Source organism: Haemaphysalis longicornis, unplaced genomic scaffold (genome assembly GCF_048455015.1).
Source record: "Haemaphysalis longicornis isolate Haplotype H1 unplaced genomic scaffold, Haemaphysalis longicornis Haplotype H1 scaffold_2, whole genome shotgun sequence".
NCBI classification, from domain to species: Eukaryota; Metazoa; Arthropoda; class Arachnida; order Ixodida; family Ixodidae; genus Haemaphysalis; species Haemaphysalis longicornis.
The window spans coordinates 69,190,988-69,216,910 of NW_027526295.1; the positions used below are offsets into that span (position 1 = coordinate 69,190,988).

At 46.6% G+C, this 25,923-nt stretch overlaps 1 protein-coding gene across 1 annotated transcript in view; it reads right to left on the reverse strand.

Annotated features, from left to right (window-relative positions):
• Positions 1–512: 512 nt before the first annotated feature.
• The window catches only part of LOC144167170 (4-pyridoxate dehydrogenase-like), a 51,155-nt gene continuing 25,744 nt past the window's right edge, over positions 513–25,923 (reverse strand). The window contains exons 7-11 of the mRNA XM_077696526.1: positions 22,450–22,597; positions 21,736–21,896; positions 10,558–10,735; positions 3,337–3,559; positions 513–712 (exon numbers count right to left, since the gene is read on the reverse strand). Of these exons, the coding sequence (XP_077552652.1) occupies positions 571–712; positions 3,337–3,559; positions 10,558–10,735; positions 21,736–21,896; positions 22,450–22,597 (852 nt within the window). The 3' untranslated portion in view covers positions 513–570. The remainder of the gene's footprint in view (positions 713–3,336; positions 3,560–10,557; positions 10,736–21,735; positions 21,897–22,449; positions 22,598–25,923) is intronic.

The following is a 25,923-nucleotide window of genomic DNA, read 5'->3' on the forward strand; positions in this document are numbered from 1 at the left end:
TTATTTGGTGCTCTTTTCTTTGGGATCACTTTAAAAGCTGGAAGTGGGTCCCAAGAAAGGGTCGTGATGACGTCATCTGCAAGGTATGTATACCATCATTTAGAATGTTTTCCTCATTTTAACATATCCCCCTGAACCGTATTGGCGCACGACAATTAATTTACGTATCGGAAAACACAACTCCATGTGAATTATTTTTTGTGGTGACTCTCGTCTGCTTATGAGCCATAAATACATATCTATGGAACCCTTACATACGCTAGCCCGGTTATGTGAACGTGTACCCACGCCAAAGTATTCTTGTGTTATTGTTATTTACCGTATGTGCTGCCTTTTCAAGCCTACCTACGATAGGAAGCAGAACAGTTCATTATCGTCGCTGTAGCCAACGTTACTCCTTGCTTGAGTGCACAGGAAAATATTTTCATGAGTCGGCAAGGTGATCTGTATAAAGTTTGGCAAAGAATGTATTTATTGGATAAGCACGTGATGTATCACTGTGAGCACTCGAGAATGTGTCTGTTTTATTGTTTATTTATTTATTTCCTTATCCGGGCACAAATACTACACTCAATAACGCCTGTTGTCTTCCAAAATCAATGCTGCTGCTTTGCTCCCGATCATCATACAGGGCGCATTTGTGTGACCAGTAATAATGTCTGGCATGATGGACGCGTCCGCCACTCTCAGTCCGGTTACTCCGCCGCGGACCCTGCGTTTGCGGAATGTTGATTGATCAGGTTATAAAGAAGCGTTTTCACCTACACTGTGGGATATTTCAAGAGCAGAGCGTGAATAGGCCAGCTAGGCGAAACGATATCCGCGAAAGAATGACGAATGCACTCCGACCCTTCTCGCACTTAACCTAAAAACCTAAGTTTCTCAGAAATAAAAGCACGCACTGGGCCCAATACAATTGTTTCACCAAATTGCATAGTTGCGTGATGCGTGCCTATTTTCAGGCTCTTTCTCTTTCCTCCTGACATATTTTTTTTATTTTTTACAGTTATTCGGAAGTAGGTATGCCGTCGAAGATTGTGAAATGCACCGTAAGTTTATCATATTCCGCTCAAGTTTTTTTCAACGACCATTTTCCTTCCGCGTATTACGCAAAAAGAGTTCTTTACAGTCAGGAGGCGGAAACATAGAGAGCGACCAGCACAACTTCCCGTCAAGACTAAATATACCGAGTTTTAGAACAGCCCACCCCACTAGGGGATAAACCCATCTGGCTAAAATAAGCCATATTTATAGTGGGTGGTACACTTTTTCTGTTCGATTTTTTACTCGACCATGCATTAGCCTTCTGCTATAGTGAAAGAATTCCAGAAGAAAGGTTTTCTCCTGTCAATAACCACGTTTAGAAATTTTTGAACAGAGGCGTACTAACATATTAGTAAAACACAAGGTAATTTTAACAGTTCTTACGAGAACCCAAAAAAGCCAGTACAGCTTCTATTCGACCTTTTTTCGATGGACGGGAAGGGAGCGCTTAGCAATAAACGCCACTGCAGCTACTCGGACAAACCTATGTACCTAACATACTCAAAAGCAATCCCTAAGAAGGAAAAATAGAGTTTTTTTATTGACGTGCTTTCCAAATACATTCGGCAGGGTAGACAGGATTTTCACCTTCTTTAGTTGTAGACCTGAAATCTTCCCAGTGCCTTCACGCTTCCTTTCATCGGGATTTGCTCTGGCAGCAAGCGCCTTGCGTGAACAATGGCCTCAAGTATCCTTGCCGGTACTCGGTATAGTACATTTATAGCGCACTTTTAGCAGTTTTCAACACGTGAAAATATCGCAATCGTTATTTTTACTCTGAAAGCAGCGATTGAGAGCACGTTTGGCTGTCCCATGGCCGTTTCACGCGACAACTATAGAGCTCCTGTTGTGGACGTCTAATAAATTTGGTAGTTGGAGAGAAATAACTGCAGGCTCATAGTGAAGGCGATTCTTTAAAAGTAGGTCAGAAGATCTCAAGGAACTCAGAGGAGTTGAAAATAAAATGTCCTTGTAACGAAATTTCGGTGCACATTAAAATTCGCCTTTGTCAAAATTTATCCTGCATTCAATTCATCCTGCATTCAGTCAAAATTCATTCACAGCAGGGGTAGAGCTTTGGCGCGGAACACCCATGAAAAACAAGTAAACGCTGCCGTGCCGCTGGCGGATTGCGCACCGACGCACGACGTCCGCGGCAGCACTTTAGCATGCGTGGTGGCTCCGGTGCGACTACGTAAGGGGCACCACAGTCACTTGAAGGAGTACGGACACGAAATTTCAAAGCTGGCATAAATATGTAAAACTATTCCTTTTTATATGGAGATATCTCCCGACAATTCTCCGCAGTGACCGTTCAGTATAACATGTTTTAAATTCATTTTAATCTTTCCGCGCATGAGAAAGCCAAGAACGGATACGCTTTCGCAATCGACGCCATCTACACATCCTGGCCCCGAACTGCCGACGTGTGGGCTCCGTGACGAGGCCAACGCGCTGGCTGCTGTAGGCGCCTGCTGTTCCGGAGTGTGTACACGTCTCGGTTTTGGGACTGACGTCATGCTGCCGGCTCATGGAGATGGTGGAGACCATAGTCGGTCTCGTGCGCGCGAGCGAGGGAGAGCGCGCGCTCGTCCACACCGGCAGTGGGGCGACATAAACGGTGACGTCACGAGCGTACTCCTCTCATGGAGGCCGCCTCGGTGTTCGGTTAGCCGAAACCAAAACTGACACAAATCAACGAGCCTCTAAATAATTATTTGCGCTGCTATCGACAGTCTCCTATGCCATTCTATGATAAGTGGACTCGTACGAACCAACTGCAGCGAAAAAAAACTCAACCCAAAAATTCCGTGTCAGTACTCCTTTAAGCTAAGACTTGGCCTCCACCATCCAGGAGAGCTTACGGGCTTTACTTAGACAGCGTACAATTTTGCGGGACCGCGCCCACAGGATTGGAAAATCCACACATGCACACGACAACTGAAGAGCGAGCTTTACAAGAATGGGCAGCATAGCGGAATAAACTTTGTACTACTTTGGCCGTTGATACTCGGGTATTGTTTGGGAATGGATGCGCCTAATATGTGTGGGTGGTGTGAGAGCCTACCTCAAAGGGATACAATTTCCTCCCCCCAGACGCTTATTGCTCAACAGCAATTGGTACATTGAATCCTTCTGCGAGGGTAGCATCAAGTTGAACCAGCAGCCGACAAAATATGCGCGCCAAGAAACAAGCGGACTGTTTATGCTCGATGCAGAACAACTGTGGCTGTATGAGCGCTCTATAAGTTTGATGAAGATCATTTGTTTGAATACTTTGAGCTTGCTTACCTAAGGCGTTCATCGACAACTGCACCCGAATGCGAGCCCATGGGCGCTGTGCAGCATGCATGATGGGTAGTCTGTGCGGTGTGGCGAAAGAGACACTCGAAATACTCGAGGCTCCAGAGAGGCCCGCTGTTCGCGCAGTCTGGGAAGGTCACATTCCAGGGAGTGGCGTCGATGCTCTGCATAGTGCTCGTGCCCAATATTTTCTCCAGGAATATTTTCAGACCTGCAGAACGCCGGAGAGAACAGTTATCTAAACGCCTAAAACAAGCAGATTGAACAAATTGTTCAATTGTGCGGACGCACTGAATTACGTACTACAGTCAAACCCGGCCATAGCGAACTGTAATATGTGCCGCAATTAGTTCGATATATCCAATAGTTCGATATAGCAAAATTCGCCAATACCGAGTTTATGGCTACCAGTTCGCAATACGCGGGACACCCCCCATTCCCGCAAGCGGAGACCAGCGCAATAAAGTATGTTGTTACCATGCACAGAACAATCCATTTATTGCAAGCAATACGGCTACTTTCCACCTCAACTGCCTAATTCGCCAATAAAGAGGTGATTCTTGTTTTCACTTTAATTTTGGTGGCGTCAACTAGCACAGCATTCGAGTCTGTGTCCTTCAATATCAAAGCAATCATGTCTGAGCATATCAACTGCCTACAGGTAAGAGCCAACGGGGCGGTCGGCCTCAGAGAAAGAGACTGTGCTTCAGGAATTTTCGAGGGTCAAGTCGGGCCGTGTGACCAACAGGGCATGGAGCGCTGTTTTAAAAGATTTACTTCGATTGCAAAAGCCAGAGCAGTGCGGATTGCTGCCTTGACAGTAACGAGCTTGCAAAACAGGCGTCAAAAGCATCAGCTGATGCAGCTTCCTAAACGAATGTTGTAACTATTGTTACCGCAATCAAAAAAACTAAGCTTCTCACAGATGATGCCGCGGCTGCTGGGTTTGAACGTCTTTGAGATGTCACGTATTTGCCAGCCACTCAGCTCGCTTTTCGGGTGACTCTATCCGTTTCCTACGCAAATGCACTGTCCCGCAGTTTTGATGATTCGGGTAGGTTCGTTAGCTGTGACATTGCAGCCTCCGCAGTTGAGTGGTGGGCTATTCGCTGCACGTTCTAAATGTTTCACAGCAGGAAATTTTTCTTTGCTTCGCTTGGCGATTCCTGAAAAACGAAGGCAACAGACCAATAATTGAATATTGGTTTGACTTTTATTGGAAGACCGTTTGGAGATCGTTTGGTTTGTTGGAACGCTTTTGGTTTGGTTTGGTGGAACGCTTAAAGATTTGTTCTGTGAGCATAGCCTTGTGGACATTGATACAAAAAAGGGAGCAGAGTTCAGTTTAGGAATTTTGAACCTACCTGTGGCGCTCGCTTGGACAGATATATGTCACACAGCAAAACCCACACGTTTCTGTGACTAGCGTGGCCTCTGCGTATAAGGGGTCAATATAAAAATGTCTACATAAATTTCCTGCTAGCTTAAGAATCTTGTTTAGAGTCTTCTTTCAAATGAAGCTTTTCAATTGAATATGTCCGCGTGCCTGGAAAGCCGCCCAGAACGCTCTAATTTTTCGGTTTTAAAAAATTTGATGTTTAACGCAAGAAAAAAAATATTCTTTCTTTTGCTAGATGACAATGTAAAACACGCGAAGCTTGATGCTAAACACGCATTGAATAGCAACTGAAGCCTTCGTCGCTTGTTGGCCGCCACTTCTGCATGACCAACTTCCGAGTCCGCACGACGCTCTAAAGCACGCTCAGAATTAGCTCACGATCGTGTGCCCGCATAAGCGCCTGGTATTCGGCCGAACGAGTGCCCATGGCCTACCCATACCCTGCGAACGTGATTTCAGGTTGTTACCATTATCAGAGCTCCTTCAGGTGGGCTTTACTCTATGGCGCTTAGCATACAGCTTTCTGTTCTGCCCTGAGGTTTTAAGGGGCGGGAGGGGGGAGATGGGTCGAAAGGGTTCGAAACTGTCTGGCGTGGCTTGTCAGGGCCGTTGGGGTGGGGAAGGAGACATGAAAAGAGTGGATAGCGGAAAGGATTTGGTGCACACAGCCCTTCGGTCGCATGAAACACCCGTTGCTCACCGATAGGCCTAAAAACATGAATAAAAGTATTCATCATCATCTGACCTCCTTAAAGTAGGTTTTTTTTCTGAATGGCGTTTAGCGTACATATATCGCAAGTTCAAGTCAGTTATTTCCAGCTTCGCTTGAAAACTTGTGTCTACAAGCTTCGGCTGTAAGGCGCCGTTCTTAAAATGTATTTACTTCTACCAACTGGGTTAAAAAGCTATGCAAGTTCCAAATAAGTGAAAAAAGTGTGTATATTGATATGATCAGTAGCGCCAAAGCCCAAATACAGTAGTACATCCCCCCCAGAAAAAAATATCGGGGGCTTTAATTCGGTCCCGCACACCACGTTTTTCCTGGGCCAGCAAACAAAGAGCTCATTGAGTGACGAAAGGCAATCGGCAATTCCGAATGACATTTTGGGAGTTGAATGCAAATGCAACACCTAGAAGGATAATTTTAAACTTTTTAGGTATTTTATAACTACTAAACAAATGTACTCCTATGATCACGTTCGTAAAGATTTCAGTTCTTTTCTTCATCCTTCATAGAAAGAGCGTGCTCTTATTGAAGAATAATTTTCGGCAAGGGAAGTAGAGGCTGCTATAAAAACATTCCAAAACAATAAATTTGCACGTCCAGGTGGCCTTTTTGTTGAATTATACCAATCATTTTACACACACCCCTTCCTACTATTCATGCAGTCTGGACACAAGCATATAAAGCTGGTTTCCTCCTTCCTAAGTTTTACCAGAGTCCTTCAATGCTTCTGTGCTCATGAAACTCCCGGCCAAGTTTCGCACGGGGACAAAAGCCACCGCGCGGGGCGCCACCGCAGACCGGAGGGCATCACGCGGCCGCCGCTGCTCTGTAGCCAGACCGGCAGGCAGGAACGCAGTAGCAGCATGCCCGTTCGCCCCACATTTTTTCGCCACTCACTAAATGATAAGTCGATTTCAGCGGCCCACGACACGTAAAGCGAAAGCGCACTACTGATAAGGCGGCGAGCGTCTGTTTTATCTTACTCCATGCACGGCCGGACTGGAGGAGCGGCGAGCGCGCACTTTCATATGAAAGTGCGCGCCCGCTGCTCCTCCAGCCCGGCCGTGCTCCGTGGTGCGTTTCCTGCCAAACGCGTTCTGACCACGCCCCCGGCTGCCCTCCGATCAACACCAGCCAGCGCCGCAGCGCGGCAGTGTACGAAGCTCTTCAATAGCGTGACGTCGAAGTTTCATGACCAGAAAGGCATTGAAGGACTGTGGTTTTACATTGCTCACGCTGTGCTCATGTACAAACTTAAGGAAGAAAAACATTGGAAAACTGTGGAAGGATGCCGTCCTAACTCTGTGAACAAAGCTGATACAAAATTGCTGAAGCAACGAGCAATCTTGGCTATATGGTTCATACTTCGTTAGCAAAATACAGCGCGGATAACACGGACAATACAAACAGAAAACAACATCAGCGCTGCGACTGTCGTGTTATTTGCTCTTCGTCTTGCCCTTGTTATCTGCGCTGTTTTTGCTAATGAATTGTTTAAAACTTTTGATTGATTGATTGCGGGGTTTTAACGCGCCGACGCAACGCAGGCGATGAGGCGCGCCGTAGTGGAGGGCTCCGGATTAATTTTGACCACCTGGGGATCTTTATCATGCGCCGAAATCTCGTATACACGGGCGTTTTTGCTTTTCGCGTCCATCAGAAAAGCGGCCGCCGCGGCCGGGAATCGAACCCGCGACCTCGTGCTCAGCAGCGCAACGCCTTAGCCACTGAGCCACCGCGGCGGGTGTTTAAAACTTTTGTCGCGAAGGCTCCACCTTGTATTTACTAGGCTAATTGGTGCATATCAAATATGTGTAATTCGAGGCTGAAGTATCCAGAGAAGCATTCATATTGCTATCTCAATATTAGAATGTGTTTCAGCCTGTGTTGGCCGAGTGGCACTGCCGAGTAAGACCTGCATAAACAGATCGTGCAAAAACGGTTTGATAGAGTTATACGTGACGTTGCTTTTTTCGCTGCTTCCGCATGCAGGCATTGGGAATATTTTACTTGCCAAAATTAAGTTGCGTTATATCTTTACTAAACGGCTAATCTATAGCCAAGGAGATTTCTGCCCTTCTTCACAGAGAAGCTCCCGTTTGAAGAGGTGTTCATTACATTCATTACTAATTGGCGTACTTCCGAAACCACGATATATCACTCTCCTTCGAATTACAAATGTAAAAGGTTCCTAAGTGGCGCACTGGGAGGCGGAGGCCTTCGCTTACGGGGACATTTCCTACTTTTTAGTTGCAAAGAAAAGCATTTTAGAAGCGCTCAGTTCGACAAAGCAACATTGTCAAGTCTCTCGCGCTGCTGGCCTCCTAGGGGCATCCAAACTTTGGCTCGGCGACTACGGTTCTCGAACTGAGTTTTTGGGGGGAATTACGTGGTTTTGTGAAAAGCTTCATTACCCTGGAGTCACTCTTCAGCGCATACGATAACAGTGGACCTAACTGCGTGTCTGCAGTTTTCGAAATTAGGCGCAAGACGCAGTCATAGATGGGGAAACAGTTCTTTCAACTTGCCTGGGCATTTTTAGAGCGAAAGCTCCAGTACTCCTTGTAGGAACACAGAAAACGCCTCGTGCCGTCTGAGCTAAGGTGAAGCCAGTGCCTCGTGAGCCGACGCTGAGTGAAAGTGTCTAATCGCTTGCTGATTCAAAGAGTGCGGATGTAGATGGGGGCATCGGATGAAAGAGTGTATGGGCATGAGCCATCGGAATATGTGCTCGTTCATTAAGCATTCGCAGTGCGAAAATCGAGCTATCGCTCTGCATAGGTCGGGTGCAGTCCACACTGTAACGTTCACAGGACAGTTTACTGCGCGTTTGCGTCTATGGCACTGAGCAGCGACTGTATTCACATGGGCTGGTCAGTTCTAGATGCAGTGCAATTCTAGATGCAGAAGTTGCTGCTACTAACACCGCGTTGTTGCTACAAAAGCGGCTGACATACCATAACAATTACCATAGTTTAACCGCGTTAAACTATGGAAATTGTTTTTGTTGTTTGTTTTTGTTGTTTTTGTTTGCAAAACTTGCTGCGTCCTGAAACTCTTCCGCTGTATTAAAAATAAACTGCAAGCCCTGCAAACCGTAGTTACCTTTATGTGGAGATCAGGTTTTTAGACCGGGCAAAAAGGTAATGTATTCCGTCTTTTACATTCTGGCTTGCAGGTTCTTGTACACATTTTTGTTCATCAGCTTGTTTACAACATTTTCTTGCGAGAACTGCTCCAACGTCGTTGGTGTGCACTTTTCCATTTTTATTCGCTCCGGTACAACTTTTGGTTTCAAGGGCTTTCTGGGAATGTCTTATAAAAGCAGTCGGCACATTCAATTTCCTCGAAATTCGTTTAATACTACAGCACTTGTTTCATCGCTCCAGGAAGTAGATAACCCTTGAATTGCTTGAAAACGTGTTTCCTATACTAATGTTTTGCCAGCAATACCCGTATGTTATTAATGACATTTTTATCATGTGTTAGACGCATGTGCCTTCCGTCGGCCGGGATGATATTTGCAATTAATTTACACACATCAGCACTGCCTGTTAAAACGTGGCTACATTCTAAGCAATATTTCGTACCGTTATCTGTGAACTGTCGGCGGTGTAGTGAACATGAAAAACTCAAAAACCTCAGGCTGCGCAAAGACGCGCTGTTCTCACTCATCCTGCAACCGACTCCGAAGGAACATGTACACATTACCCATTAGCAAATCAATGTTCCTCTGCAGAAAAAGGCAGTGTAGCCTCATGTATCTGTTCCTTCTTACATTGCTGTTTAGTTACAGATGTGCCACATGATTGACCCTTGGAAGACCACCGAATTCATCGAATCGCTGTTTTGCGAACAATTTACATTAGTGCTTTACGGGTACGCTGCCTAAAGTGAGCCCCATCATGGCTCTCTCTGTTGATGCCAGTGTGTGCCTTTTGGACTTCTAATGGGAACTTGTGTGATGTTCCCTTTTTAACACTGTGGACTATATTGAACACAGATTATAGAATGTTGCTTTTTGTCTGTAAACGAATTATATACCGATGTAACCCGTCAGCGCGAAAGAGGTATGTTTTTATGTAAAAAATAAAAAAGAGCTTCGGTTGTGTCGCGATTTCATGCCAGCTACGCATTCTTGAGAAGCACGATTTTAATGCCACGCAGGACAAAATTTACCGCATATACTTTGGATTCATTTATTTAAATGTTGTGCGGGAGTTTCCCGGAGAAATTGAAGGCGTTTATTTACCTGTCTTGCACTTTTTGTTAGCCGTAGGCGATGTTGCGTGCCGTCCGCCTAAGATTTCCTGTGCCGTAGGCTCACGATTTGAGACCAATGTAGGTAGCTAATGCATCCGCATTTAAATACTTACGGAAATGCGCACTACTACTGGCAACCACCTTGGTCTTCTACGGAAATTTAAGCATTGGCTTTTCTGTGGGATATATCAATTGCTACAGCCATTCCGGATGAACACGAAGCCAATCACTTAATGTGTCATTTTTCCTGTGTTTTCACGACAGCGTACGTAGCTTATGTCCGCACTAAAAAGTGCCCGGAAGTTGTGGAAGGCTGCTCATTCGCAAAGCCGCTACTTGCGATCCCCTGTAGTTTTAAAGCTTGACTTTGGGACGTAAACAAGTTGCAATCATTACCGCAAACCATAGCGTAGAACGGAAACTCTATCGTTTACCCCTACCTGTAGAGAATCATGCCGGATATCCATCGGAGGCTGCTCGTAGGGTGTTCCGACAGGTTTATAACCGTTGCCATAGAGAACTAGATAAATACGCGCTATTTATGAACACTTATTTCCTTAAACCAAATTGTAATAAACACAGTTCTCGCTTGGGAGGGACGACTCAAACTGTGTCGTTTTGGAACCTCATCCTGTGTGTGACATAGTGTTGCCAGAGGCTACTCCTGATCCACGTTTAAAGCTGGATATCCAGCAACGGGTGTAGTGGACACTGTTAAAGCTCCCAATCGCCCTTTAGCGTCTCGTACTCCTGGATTCTTCTGTATTCGATTCCTCCAGTGTTTTTTAACCACTTCGAATTGAAAGGATTCGAAAGATACCTTGTGCAGCCGCCTTAACGTCCTCCGGGTGCTGTAAGTATTGAGGGTCGATGTCTGGATAGTCAGTAGGGTTCGCAGACCGTAGCTTGATAGTGCCTCGTGACTTTGGCCTGTTGTGAACTACGACCGCTTGAAATCCAGGCATGTCATTATGGGCACCCAGATAGCTGTCGTAGGTCTGGAACAAAGACACCGCTGTTAAAAGGCCGGTCAACATCCGGATTAAACATATGCGATCCATTGCCTTGAAGTTGCAGTGGTATAATCTGAAAACCCAATGGGGTACTCCATAAAAATAAATGCTAATGGCACGTCTCGGTAGTGTAGGAGATAGATTTTTGCTAACCCGCAAGTTCGATACACCTAGAATGTTGGTGAGCCACCGTGCACATGCAAACCTTCTATTTCTTTGCTAGTTAAGACTAGCTCGGTAATTTCGAATAACAAGAAAATATTATCAGAAGAATAGGAAAATAATATACTCCCGCAAGTCAGAGAATTCTCTACTAATGCGTAGCATTCTCATGCCGCCTGTCAAGAGCGTGAGCTCTTTACAGTCAAATATACGTTGGATTGTTTTATTCCTTTAAAATTTTCTTTGGTTCCTTTTCACCAATGATTTATGTTATACCATTATAGTGATGAAGTGCCTTAACTACGCCAATTGTGTCTTTTTTCGGAAATGCAACGCGTTCTGGAGAGTTGGTCGGTTTGGCGTATTGTTATTCGTATTTCTAACGTTCTACTGCGGTCTTTTTTGTTTAGCCTTCGGGGTTTCTTTTTGGAGATATATAAGACGCCTTTATTGTTATTTTCACTGATAATTTTTGTGAAAATTTTAGTTTTTATGTGTGTTTTCTTTTCAAATTTTTTTCTGACCAATTATGTACATTGAGGCTATTATAACGATTACAGCTGTTACATCCACCAAATCTGCATTTTTATAGAAACGCAGCGCGTTGCAGGGTCCTGGATCTGAAGATACGCGGCCAAGAATGCTACCCTTTGAAATTGTAATTCTGCAGTGTCTTCCTACATTAAATGTACAATTTTTTTGCCCTGCGAACAGTGGCTCGAAAATAGTGTCGGGACGAGTAAACTGACCCGTTAACCTAACGTCCACCATCCGACGCATATGCTGCACTTAATCAGCGGATAAAAGTGGGGGATGTATGTAGCAATGCTTTTAGTCGTGTTATATGAAATAACTCCGCAAGCCATTGCACCTCGGCTTCTGCTTCCCCCCACCCTCACCCTGCGCGCTGCCTGCCTTCTATTGCACCATGTCCTGGCAATATCCGCCCCGTCATCAGCCTCTGTCTTTCAGAAGAAAAATTGTGTTATCGGGTCAACGCCAAGGGTTCACGGACGCGATGTATCAACTCATCGCTGCCCGCTCACTTAGAATGCCCCTTACAATTTTTTACACTATCCGGACCAGCTTGAAACATACCCCCTAGTTTAGATCGGCAAACTTCCCTGTTCTTACACGTGAAACTGTCATGTATGTGTGCCTCTATGTATGTATGTAAGTATGTATGTATGCATGCGTGCATGTATGTATGTATGTATGTATGTATGTATATATGTATGTATGTATGTATGTATGTATGTATGTATGTATGTATGTATGTATGTATGTATGTATGTATGTATGTATGTATGTATGTATGTAGGTATGTATGTATGTATGCATTCATGCATCTATGTATGTATACAGAGAGAGATAGAAAGAGAGAAGGAGAATGATAAAACTTAGAAGATAGTGGGTGTAGAGAAAACATTGGACAAAGCACCGGCCTCATCAAGGGCAACAAGAAGCGCTGAGGCAGCAGATCAGAGAGACATGGTCAGCGGCTTTCTTGTGGGCGGCTTTGATCCTGCGATCTCTCTTGTACGTTCGAATAGATAAACGAATTAATGAAGTTTATGCACGACGTAGTTGAAAGAGTTTGAACGGAAGACATACAGTAGACGCTCATTGTCTATCACTACGTGAATCACCTGGCCTTCCTAAAACGGCAGGAACGGCTATATTGCGGGCTATATGCCGTGCTGCTCACGGTTGAAAATGTTGTAGTGAGTCACAGCAGGTTGCATCTTTCGAGAAAAGAAACCCAGTGAGTACTACTCGCAATAGATTCTGTGCAATAGATTGGCAATAGATTGGCAGCGCACTGGTCAGCCAATTAGAGAACGCAACGCAGGAGACCAGTGGCATGATGACCATATATTTACATGGAAAAGGCAAGGAACCAAGAGAGTCCAGAGGGGTTAAAAAGAGGGGTGCACAAAGAGAAGCGGGAGGCCCTAGACCGAGAGGCAAGAAACCAGGAGGCGGCAGGAGCACGTGAGCTTCAAGGAACGAGCCAGGGGGACGCGGCCAGGCCATCGACTATGCCATCCGAGCCTGGGCGGGAGCGGGCCGACTTCGCATCGGCACTGTCATCGTAGGTGCACCACGAACCTGTGTCTTCGTGGCCCCAGCGGCATCGGTCCGGCACCAGCGGACAACGTCTACGCTCAGTCGGCCTCGCTTCGACGGCCCCGAAAGGCTACGTTCATGCCGAACCTGCCTTGGACCTCCCGCGGCAGCGGCTACCAGGGGGTAGCCTCCGAGGAAGCATGCCGCCCAATTGTAGACCGCGTGCGTCGAACGCAGGCATCAAGGACCTCCAGCAGGAGCGGCTACCAGAGGGTAGCCACTGAGGAACCTTCAGGAGGCGCGGAGCCCACGCCGTCCAGGCAGTGACCGCGCGCATCGAACACCGCAACCTAAGCGAGAATAGGGTGGCTACCATTGAGTAGCGGCCACGCAAGGGTGCAAGACGTCAGCGCCGATGACCGGGGTAGGCCAGTCCGGTAGGGACGCAGTCGTAAACGACACAACTAGAGAGTTGCGGTACGAGAGGAGTTAACTTGAACTTGATGTAAGGAGTGTATTTGTACTAGTGGTGTAGAAAATGATGGTAGAGACTTTTGGGTTATGATTCGCATTGTAGTTTCAGATATTTAATTTGAGGTTTGTCTGTTTGGTGGAGTGCAATTGATTTATAAGTGGTTTGCGTGAGGGTTTTTTCGTGTGCATTCAATGTGCGTTTTGCCAAACACGTCAACGGCTTTCCTGCGTCCATCTCTCTGAGCTGGTCAAGGCAACCCCACCATCCGTACACGTGACACCGAACATGCCTGCATCTCTCACCAATAAACGTCGAATGGATTTTGGCCGCTGGCAGGGATATTCATCCCGCCAGGAAGTTTCTTATTGCCGCCTTGGAGTCAGACATAATAATTTAGGCTTCCTTGCTAGCTATTTTCGAGTGCAATAACCGCTACTTCCACCACCTCAGGGTGCGTCGTCAGGATTGTGCCTGAGGCCACTGCGTTTCCTTGCTGGTCTAAAACGGCTACGGCCGCCGCCGGTCGGTCGTGATAATCCGCAGCATCCACATAGTGGACATCTGGGTTCCCGCACAGGTGCCGGTGAAGTTCAGAAGCTCTGGCGGTTCGTCTGTCTTGATGATGATCCGGGTGCATATTTTGTGGTATGGGAGAACCATGGATTTATGATCTAGTGCTGTCATTTAGAAAGCTTTTGATACCGTGTTGAGAGGCGAAGGTGATGCGTAGGAACCTTAAAATTGCGCGGCCAGTCTCGCTACACGAGAACCTGTGCAGCTTGGCTATCTTTTGTGCTACTACTAGCTCTCTTGGCTATCTTTTGTGCTACTACTAGCTCTTCCATGGTATTGTGCAGCCTCATTGCTTGGAAGCGCTCGGTGGATGCCATGACGGGTATTCCTACAGCTTGCTTGTAGGCTTTGCGGATGATGCACTGAAGTTTTTCTACTGCTGTCCTTTTGAAGTTTAGAAAAAGAAACCAGGTATATGATGCGACCTTTAATAAAAGCATGAACGAGGCGCAGTAAATTTGCCTCCTTCAGGCCGTGGTGTTTGTTTGCTATGCGGGCAATGAGTCAGCTGATTTGCTCCGCACTAGATCTCAACGTCGATATAGTAGCTGTATTGGCTCCGTTTGCTTGAACACGAAAGCCAAGGACGCGATTTCACTCGACACGTGAAGTTAGATTGCCCAGCATATGCACTTGAATGTTTGGGACGTAGTTCTTTTTTCTTCCCTGTTTGGGAAGTTGGTAGAAAATAATCTCCGATTTTTGAGGTGAGCACGCAATACCTCTCGGGGTGATGTAGGGGTGAACTGCATCGGCCGCTTGCTGCAGCCTTTCTTCCAGGTCGCCGTCACTGCCTCCAGTCGTACAGGCTATGTTGGATTCCCTCGATAGCCTGTAGGTGTGGCAGCAGCTTAATCATGGTGACGTTGAGGATGAAGGCCGACAGCAGGGATCCCTGTGGTGTGCCCTGACTCCCCATATGAATGAGTTCCAATTCTAATCCTCCGAGGGTGAGACGTTCCGTGGATGAGACAGAAAGGCCTCCATGTATGCATAGGAGCGCGCCCCATCCCCAGCTCGGCCAGATTGTATAGAATGGCATCGTGTCTGACGTTGTCAAATGTCTTGGTGAGGCCCAGTCCAAGTATAACTCTCGCGTGAAGTTCCGCACCTTGCATGTTGTCCAAAATCTGGTGTTTTATCAAAGCTGTCTCGGGGGCTAGTTGGTCTCTTCACATAATTGAAAAAATGCGCTAACAGGACGGGACTGAGGGAAGGAAATAAAAAAACGGCGCAGACTAGCAAACTGAGTTTATTGACCACAGCATATATACTACCACTTATCGGCACGTGGGCAATCAACAAGGAAAGATAAAACACACATCACTAAACGCACAGGCCGCCACATGTCGGTCAATAGTCCAGGAACGCGATTTCTTTGGTCGATAGGGATATCGACGCAACGCTTATGCAATTATCACCCGCATGCGCAATTTCTCGTGCTTCTATAATATCCCGCATGAGCGAGTCACGGCTCTCGGCAATCTACTCGGTTTTGTTAAACCGAGGTGATTGCCGAGTTGATCCTGCTCTCCTGCTCTCGGCAATCACCTCGGTTTTGTTAAACCGAGGTGATTACCGAGGTGATCCCGCAGCTCAGAGCCTCGCTCTCCGCAACTCGCCCAGCTCCGAAGGATAATGTGCACACATTAGGCGACGTGGACTTACCTGAGATGATTGCTGGTGTCCTCAGCCTCGGTCCCAAGTTTGCTGTCCCACCTCGTAAGTCTAAACCTGAACTCCTGTCCATGGTTAGGCGTGTTGCGAGCGTGTGCCCGGATTCGGAAATGGACAGATGCGTATCTGAGGGAACAGACGTTTTATCGTGGTGTGAACCTCCAGCCAAAGTGTTATCCTTGAATCGTACATGCGCTTTCCTCAAGGGTCATGACTTCGCTTTGTTAACCGCGGACAAAGAAGGAGGGTTTGTGGTCATGCCAAAAGAGTTGTACCTAGACAAAGCCCGTGCTGTGTTGGATTCTGTGTTCGAGCGGCGTAACCATGTTGTCCTTTCGAAGGTCAAAAGCGAGGCCAAAAAGCTATGCCTTTCCATTGGTCTGAAAAAACTAGGGTGTTCTTTAGACAAAGCGAAGAAGCTTAACCTCGAGGTCTTTTTTAGCGTTAAAACCCATAAGGTGGACCGGCCCTTTAGGGCGATAGTTTCAGAAATCGGTACCTGGCAAAAACTAATTGCCAAGTACCTCCAAGATAGCATGGCTATGTTAACTATTGACGACCCGTTTCAGGTTAAAAACTCTACACCTATTACTGATTTTCTTAAACTTAACTCCGACAGGGGCCTCTTTGCCTGCTCAATTTACATAAAAGACCTCTACTACTCTTTACCCCACGACGCTCTGCTTTCCTGCGTACGGGAATGTATGGACCAACATTGGGGGGTTGCCTTTTTAAATAATGCAGGGACGACGGCCGGGAGTTTTTTAGAACTTCTGTCCATGTACCTAAAATGCACATTTGTTTGTTTAAAACAAACAAATGAAACTTTCATACAAAGGAACGGAGTTTGCATGGGCTTTTGCTTAGCGCCTATATCAAGTGACCTATTCCTCGCACATTTGGAAGAGAAATTGACGAATGCCTTGCTGACACGAATGTGCTTAAAGTGTTCAGGTACGTAGATGACTACCTCTTGATTGTAGTCCCTCCTGGCCCCAGTTGCACAAACCCCGCTGAGCGAGCCATTGCGCTTTTTCGTAATCACCTCCAGCCCTTAGGTATCACTAGCGAATTACCCCACGATGCCCACATTCGTTTTTTAGACTTGGATCTACAATTAGCCAGCAATCATGTTTGTTGGTCCTATGCCCCTCGGGCAAATTAACCGCTCCTCCCGTTTGGGTCGGCCCACTCGAAACTGGTGAAGAGAGGCATCGCCTCCCTGTGCATTAAAAACGCCCTCTCCAAATCTTGTCCGCACAAGATGACGGCAAGCCTAACTGCTCAGGCAGAGCGGTTATCCGAGGCAGGTTACCCCTCACACCTTGTTGTGGCGGTGGCAGAAAAGGCACTCAAGGAGGCTAAGCTGGCAGCGCGTGGTGTCACGTGCACAGCTGGTACGGCGGATCCTGCACGCAAACAAAGAACCGCAGTGATCCTCTACATCCATAAGCTAAGCCACAACTTGAAACGGATTGCCATGCGCACCGGCGGCAAAGTAGCCTTTTCAGCGCCTGACAAGCTGTCCAAGCTTTGTCGGAAGATTAATTGCGGACCCAAGAAGGAGAGTGACTGTCGCACTAGGCACGGCACCATGTTTGTGGACTGCATCGAAGGAGTAGTGTACAAGATTCCTCTTTTTTGTAAAAAATTATACATCGGCCAAACCAGCAGATGCATTAACGATAGGCTACGAGAACTAGAAATAACGTCCGGAACTCTAACAATGGGCATCTAGCTATTCATTGCCGTGATTGTAGAAATTGCTACCCCTTGTTTAACAAAACCGAGGTGATTGCCGAGAGCCGTGACTCGCTCACGCGGGAGATTATAGAAGCACGAGAAATTGCGCATGCGGGTGATAATTGCATAAGCGTTGCGTCGATATCCCTATCGACCAAAGAAATCGCGTTCCTGGACTATTGACCGACATGTGGCGGCCTGTGCGTTTAGTGATGTGTGTTTTATCTTTCCTTGTTGATTGCCCACGTGCCGATAAGTGGTAGTATATATGCTGTGGTCAATAAACTCAGTTTGCTAGTCTGCGCCGTTTTTTTATTTCCTTCCCTCAGTCCCGTCCTGTTAGCGCATTTTTTCAATTCTGGTGTTTTAACTGCAGCATAACATCTTGCGTGGAAAGCTTCGGCCTCAAACCCAGCATCATGTGAGGAAACAAGTATTTGTCTCCATGTGCTTGTACAACGTATTTAGCATCATGTGTTCCAGAAGCTTGCCCAGGCAAGACGTGAGATAAATAGGTCGTAAGTTCTCAAAGTTTTGTTCCTTGCCCGGTTTCGGTATCATGGAGGCCTTCGCTCTTTTCCAGGCCGGTGGTATTTGCCCTCGTTTTAAGCACTGCTTCATGTACCGTGTGAGGGCGGCTATAGAACAATCGTCAATGTTAGTCAGCAGTTTATTCGTGGCTCCATCTGGACCAGGCGCCAATTTGAACCGGAGGTTTGTTAGTGCAACTCGGATTTCAGCCTCCCTTAGAGGCCTGTCGAGTTCGGTGTTTTCAGACCCAGTGTATTCAGGCAACGGCAAGGGGTATCCCTCTTTAATGTATAGGTCCTCAATAGTTTGCAAAAGTTGCTGCTGATCACCGCCATATGCATGTAGGAGAGCGAGCAGGTTATTTTGTTGTACCATTTTACCCCCGTTTGGGTCTAGGAGGCTTCTCAAGGCACTCCACGTGCTCACTTTTCCCATTTGGCAATCCATGCGGTCGCATACAATAATGAACTCATACCTCTAGTGAACTTTAGCACAGGATGAAGAAAGAAACGACGAAACACATACAATATGCCGATGCCGATTCGTGAGTTAGAATGTGCTTCAAATTCCCGATTGAGCCTTGCTAGTCTCCTGTGAAGGGGGCGATTTAGTATCTGCTTGTGGAGCAGCGCCTGGATGCTGGCTTTATCTTCCCACATGTGAAGAAGTCTGGAGTCAGCCCGCCATACGTCTGCTTCTTCGGCTAAAACCTGTGTGGCCAGGTCAACATGGCTTTGTAGCTCCGAAATCCACGCATCCAAGTCTTCGTTCTCTGCCCATTTAGTTCGACATTTTCTTCTCGTAATTTGCGGAATGGGCCCAACTTGGTAATCATATGCCGTCTGCCAATTGATTCAGCTGGTTCCGTCTGGATTATCGTTTTCATTATGTAATGAACACTTCCGAGGTTTCTACGCGTGTTCTTCCAGATGGCCTCCTTGATATTTTTTGTGAAAGTGAGGTCCGGGGTGGTGTCCCCTCTGACGCTGTTACCCAGCCTTGGGGGGTATGCAGGGTCAGTGAGCAGGGTCAATCTTAATGACTGCGCATCTTCCCATAATATTCTTTTTTTCTTTACCTCTCTGGGGTATCCCCACGCCGGGTGTGAGTAATTACAGTCACCAAGGACAACCACAGGTTGACGTTTGGCTAGGTCCATAGTTTTCCTGGGAAGCTTGGAGAAGGAGTGTGGCTTACTGGGGCTGCTATATACGTTTAAAACAAAGTTACTATCTCCGCCTTGTTTCCGCCCAGAAATAATTTCAGTTAACACATTTTCTGGTTCCCCGATGTTCGTTGAATGCTGGATTACCGGGATGTTACTTCGAATGAGGGTTGTAACTTCCATATCCTTTTTACTGTACGCCACCGAGGGAGTGGAACTGTATGGGCTAAATCCCAGATGCTTCGCCTGGCCATTAGCTTCTTGAAGGGTTGTTAGGTGTGAGCAGGTTGATGCATTGTTGCTAATTCTCTCGTTTGTTTTGGAAAGCTCGACAGTTCCATTGCCAAATTCGATATGTTGCATTGCGGCTCTGCGCTATGACGGTTGCCAGTAGACTCAGAATTCTTGGGTCCATCCAATACAAGATTAGAGGGACGCATGTCCCTTTTTGTTGTCCTTTGTGGGCCCGCGCTGGATGTAATCTGTTGCATACGCGTGATGGTGTCTTCTATTGCAGCAAATTTGGTGCCCCAGGCTTCCTGCTGCTTAGTGAAGATGTCGGCTAAGGCCGTAACCATGCTGCCAATTTTGTTGACTTGGCCTACAAGGAATTTTTCCAGATTCAAGAGGACTTGCTGTTAGGCGGTGCGCTGAGGAACCACCGCGGCTCTGCTTTAAATCGGAGGACGGACGTTTTCGGAGGCGCACACGATGTTGGCAGTTGGTGGAGAGGGGATACGGGAAGTTACCTTAGCTGCAGTTGTCTGATTACGCTTCAGTGTAGTAATTTCTTCTTTGAGCAGCCTGTTTTCTTTTAGAATCATTTCAAGTGTTTGTCGAAGGTGAGTTATTTCGTCGTCTGCAACGGGTTGGGAATCATTTCTCTTCGTTCATGTTTCTTTGTGTGCTGTATTACCCTGAGATGCCGCCTTTGCCCAACTCACATTGCCGTCGAGGCTGCCTTCCATTTTGTTCTTCTGAGATGCCCAGCGGGAGGCGTTGCGTTGTTCTCTTCCCCTTCTTCTGGGTGGGAATCGTGAGTGTCGTCCAGCTCCCAGAAACTCGTTCAACTGTCGTAATGCAGTGAGTGCTGGCATATTTTTATGGTACGGGCGGTACAGAACAAACGAAGAATTCCTTGTTCCGAGGTGTGTTGATCCAGGAAGTCTTTAGGATTTATATCTTCGCGTTGACTAAAGTTTAGATTCTCGAAATTGTTGGAAACCTTCCCGGGGCCTTTGCAACGGGATTCACGAAGAGGACGTAGATTATGTACGCAAAGTCAGCAGCGAGGCCGCGCGTTAACTGGGCAGTTATTCTATAAAAAGTGTGGTCATGAGTTAAAATTAGAGAAGCAGCCGCACTTCCCATGAGGGGACGTCAGAAGAACGTCGACAAAAGCGGCGAGCTGGTCGATCCGCCACGGTCGAGGACACTTGGGGGAAGAGTGGACGGTGACCGATTGGGAATTCGCGTAGTAGACTCCATCAGCAGGCTGGTCGGGGCAATCGAGGGTCAAGACTCCTGTTGCAGCTACGACGAAGTAGTTGGACATCCGCAAACGCTGCAGAAAGACAGCTCAAGAGCGCACCGTTCGAATAAACTTTGAGTTGACCAGCTCCATGCTGTTGAGCAGCTGGTAAAGTGCGGCGATGTACAAGGTCTTCGGGGGTGAGCAGGGGGCTGAAGCAGCACGCTCTTAGACGCCTTGGTTGCGGTTGATAAAGATATCACTTTATGTGCTTGTACGCGGCGGCACACCAATACGCTGCGATGGACTAGACCACCTATTAAGCCACCTAATGACACAGATTGCAAAGGCGGTAGTGGAACCAATAAGTGTCTGATGTCGCATGGAGAGGTGGAATACGGCTTCTACATGGGCTAATCAAACCTGGGCGTCTCTCATTAGTACGTATGCAGAAGGAGCTATTGTGCTGCGTGGTCCCGTGGGTGTCAGCTTCTGTGAGGTGAAAGCGGGACAGAGGTGGGAGGTTTGCTGGGGTAGGCCATTTTTAGGCCTACCCCACGGGGTCACAACTGCAGGGAACCGCGGGTTCGCGGGGGAGCGCCACAACAAAATTGGCCGAATGGCAGGCTTCTCGAACCGAAATGCCTGTGCGGATTTTCCGCATTCAAAGACCGTTGCTCGCCTCTACTTTCGTCTTTTCGCAACCGGCACTAACGCGCCGGCCAAGAGCACCGCGGTGGTACTTTGCGGCTTCGGTGGGTACTATACGGTCAATACCGAATTGTCACACGTACAGGTGCGTGCGATTTGCTAAAGAGACCCACATATTTGTTGCGGATTCTAATATAAGCACCTGCACAATTTTACAAGGAAGCTGAAAGAAACAAGAATGTACACCAATAGATTTTGGATGGTACAAACGATATTACACGAACCAAACAAAACAAAACAAAACAAAAAATCCAATTCTTTTTTTTTCATGCAGACAAGCAGCACCATACATCCGTCACAAGACAATGACAGCTACAATAACGCACGGCCATCCAGGTTTAGGCTTCTCATAAGGCTTCTTAGTTATAAGGCTTCTTGACTTTATTGTAGGCTATTTGTGACCCTACCTCTGCACGGAATCCCATGCCTTGCCACATTGATCTGGCCACCTGGCTTGCGGGCAGGATTGACATCAGGATTACTTCGATGTCTGGAAGGTCGGGTCTTGGCGCATAATCGGTGCTCAAAAAAAGCAAGGCCTCGTTACCAGCTGGAACTGACAGTTGTCCTGTACGGGGTTCCAAACAAAAATAAGGAGAAAACACCAATTACTACTGATCATCATGCCAACTACTCGTACCAGCTCTCATGCAACACTTTTACTCGTGAAATTTCACACAGTAGGATGACTTGTTTGAACATTTTATGTGTTCAGCCTGCTGATTCAACAACATTGCCTGTAGTACTGCCGCAATTATATTGTACGTCGCCACTGTTAGGGATGTTTATTATGTCGGTGTAGGTTCTAAATTGAACTGTTGTAAATACCACCGCAACGAACGAACCTAACTTGTCCACTTATGCAATAAAATGCTCTAGACACATAAGTTGACTGAGATTACAGGAATAGTCTGTCATCATCTCATTTTTTTATCTCGTAGAAGGTGGCGTTTTCTCACAGGTCATGAGCTGTCGCCGCGGAAAGGTGTTTTAGGCTACTTTTAACGACCTAATGAACAGGTTTATTACAAAATTAATGATGCGAGAATTTTTACCTTCCCAAAACTCAACCGATTCCACTTTCATGTTTTCTGATTTCTAATGTCATGATGTGGTCTTACCGCTCCTGTTCTTGGCGTACTGCACTACATCATCCAAGCTGAAGGGCTTTAATTGCACAGCAGTGCTTGTGCCGATGGGAAATCCCGGGAACAGAACCGCGTGATCCTGGAGATTCTGCCCCACAGGGAGATCAGCTATTACAGGTATCTGCAAGGAGTATTCAGGCGACCATTCAGTGTCAAAATCAAACTATTCTTCTTCAAGGTTGCATGACCACGAGTAATAAGAGTAAAATTCAAGTCTGCTAAGAGGCGTTACAATTGATGTTCCTCAGAAACTAGCAGTCGTATAGTGAGGAAATATCTATGTACCAAACATGATCTTTCTCATTTAAGCACGTCGTACTTGTTACCTCCACATCAGGTGCTGGCTCTTCAGGTATTAAAAACACCCAATTGTGTTCATAAAAGAAGCGCTTACTTAACGGTGTCTGGGAGGCTTTTTTTGCAGCCTGAGCAAGCCCCCCATAACAGCAGACCTTGAGATTTCTGAGCTCTCCTTCATACCAAGTTTCGTTTTGTTTCGTTTTTTTTAGCTTGAGGCAGGCTTGCACCGTGTTCTGATAATGGCGTGAAAGTGAAAAACGTTTCGAGCACTGCGAATCCAAGTGCAATAGCATATGTTTACTTTGATTTTACTTTTCTTCGGGTGAAAATCACCAATGAAGCACCAATGAAGCACCAGGCGTTGTGACGTGTTCAAGTTCTCAGCACCTTTGAAATGTTTGAGTAGTAGATATAAGCAATATCGCGACGCTATCGAGTCCAAGAAAAATGATTAGTGGTGGTCTTTGTTATGACTAAAACGTTCATTGTATAGGTTTAAAGGCCTAATGGGGTCATGATGACAATGCAAATTTACATACTTTTAAATAACTCGCCCTTGGTACCTCACTCAGCACCATCCTAGACGTTTTTTTTAACCGAAAAGACGGAAGAAGCACTGGAAAACTTAGAAATTTCCCGCCAAAGTGACGCAATACAGGCAGGAGTCGCGTAACATGGGCCAGCAATTAGACATTTTATCAGTGTATGCTCGCTGCACGTTGGCTTTCAAGTGACAAAATCGCACAAAACTATGAAACCCACTATAGCCGCCCTGTCAAATTTCTTGGCAGTGGTTTACGTCTGCGGCCACTAATAGCACAAACAGGATTACGTGACGTCATAGAGAAGTCGCGACTACAAACGCGCCACTTCTAGTTCTGCATACCTTCTCTTTAATATCTCGGTTGTTTGCCACAAATTTGGCATCATTCTTCTCGGGACAAAGCGGTCTTTTTGATGAGCCAAACTTGTATTTTGTATTCTTGGCCCCTTTAAAGGAGGCAATATCGTGAGCGTTCGTTGCCATTCCGTTAGCGATTGTTACCAGGTACACTCTGTGGCAGGACTCCGGAGAATAACTCTCAATTCGTCTTCATTTTTACATATTCATCAGCACTAGCTCATGCGGCAGTGTTCTTTCACCAGGTTGTACATAATCATCATCACCGTGTGCAAGACGTTCCCTCGGCTAGAGCGTTGAGATAACGCAGTGTCTAGAGTGCCGTCCGACGGCACTCTAGCTGATCGCTGCAGGCATGCCTAGAGTGCCGTGCGGCGACATTCGAATATTTAAGACTTGGTTAGCAACTGCCTAAGCGTCTGTCGTGCAGAGGATCCGTCTTAGCTTGTTGATCCCAAGGGCGGAGGTTCAAAACGGCTCTTGCCTCGGTTTTTTTTTTTCATCTTTAAATTGAACTATAATTTTTATGTCTTAGGTTAGTTTCGGTGTTTTAAATGATTTCTTTGATCGCGCTAGGTCACTTTATGGTATGTTAAGGTTAGGTTACGAAATTTCGTTACAATTTTGTTACAAAACCCTGGTAGATGTCGATATAGTACAGTGCTGAAGACACTGTCGGACGGCACTCTACACACGGCTTTGAGATAAATTCCGTTCCGGATCCCGGTCTCTAAGTACATCAATGTATCAGGCAAGTTTGGCCGTAAAGGTCGCCATGATGGTAGATGACGAAAGCATCATCATTTTGTTAATTGCGCCAGAAACCTTTACGAAACATCACGAGTGCAGTGAGGGTTCCGACCCGTCTGAGAGAGTCCACACTACCACCCCCATTTCTGAGAGTTCGAAAATTGCGCGCGGTGTGGCATGTGCTGTAGAAGTTCCGTCCTGTTGAGGTATAAACGTATTTTGGTTGGAAACAGTAGTTACAGGCTAGAAACGATTTGAGCTGTAATAGAGCACTTCGAGTATTAGGTACATGGGCGTACCATGGTATTACATTGGTGACAGTTGCCACCTCAAAAAGGACGGACAGGCTTGGCCTGGCTTGTACGGGAAATCCCCCCTATACAGTGTGGCGGCTTGAAAATTCCACTTTTTTGCGGAGAGCACCATTCACCGCTTTTATACATTGTTGGTTGTATCCCGTTTAAGAAATGTGAGTGTGCACTGGGTGTTTAGCCTGTTTTTACTCTCCGCAATGCAAGGGTATATTATGTGTAAGCATTTTTTGTCGTGTAGCACCAACGCAAGCTTGCGAGATTTTGTGACTGCACAAATATGAGTAACTAACGGCAGTATCGTTCGATTCCCGTAATTTAGAATGTACCTATGAGTATCATTTTCCGCGCGTGTTTTAATTACTTTGATGTAGAATCTTACACTACTACCAATTTTCGTGCGCTGTCAATACAAAGACTTCTATGCAACCGCCTGGTTACACAAGGATGGAAGGCTGAACCACCTGGTTTAAATTCATGGTATGAAAACAACGACAATTAAACAAGGACGGCAAAAGGCGAAACGACGGCCCAGCGCTTAACTCAGAAATGAAAATTATTAGAAAGGAACACATCTGGACTACAAATACCTCAAATGTTCACGTGATCACACATCAAATGAAGTGGACAATCAGAAGTTCTAAACCCGGAAACAATTCTACCTACAATGCCCCATCCACTACAACTGATTACGGCTGATTACTAAGAAGGGCATAGCGTCTAGCGGCTACCATTCGCATACAGGATCATTGTAGAGATGACTTCATACAGCCAACCACTTTTACACAGCTTTCCGGGGGTGGAGGAAATGCTGCTTCGGCGCGCTTGCCACGGGTTCAACGGCCTGGGAGCACGCCAACTGAGCTCGAGCTGTGTCTGAATTATGGTCATGAAAGAGAGGCCTCTGAACCCCCTCTCGCCTATAATCCTAAGACCCGAACAGCATCCGCCAGCTGAGCTTCCTTCGACGCCTTTTGCGCGGACTCCCCTTTACCTGTATTTTGCTGGCTATGACTGTGCAGGACGGATAATGAGCCGAGGGATTAGAGCGTTGACTGGAGGAAATCCAACGCCTCGGTATAACTTGTTAGACGGTGGCTGGACCCACTCGTGGCTTTCTCCAGAGAATCTCCTGTACCGTTCGTGACGTCTGCCTTGTACCGCTCCTGATTATTACCCCTCTTC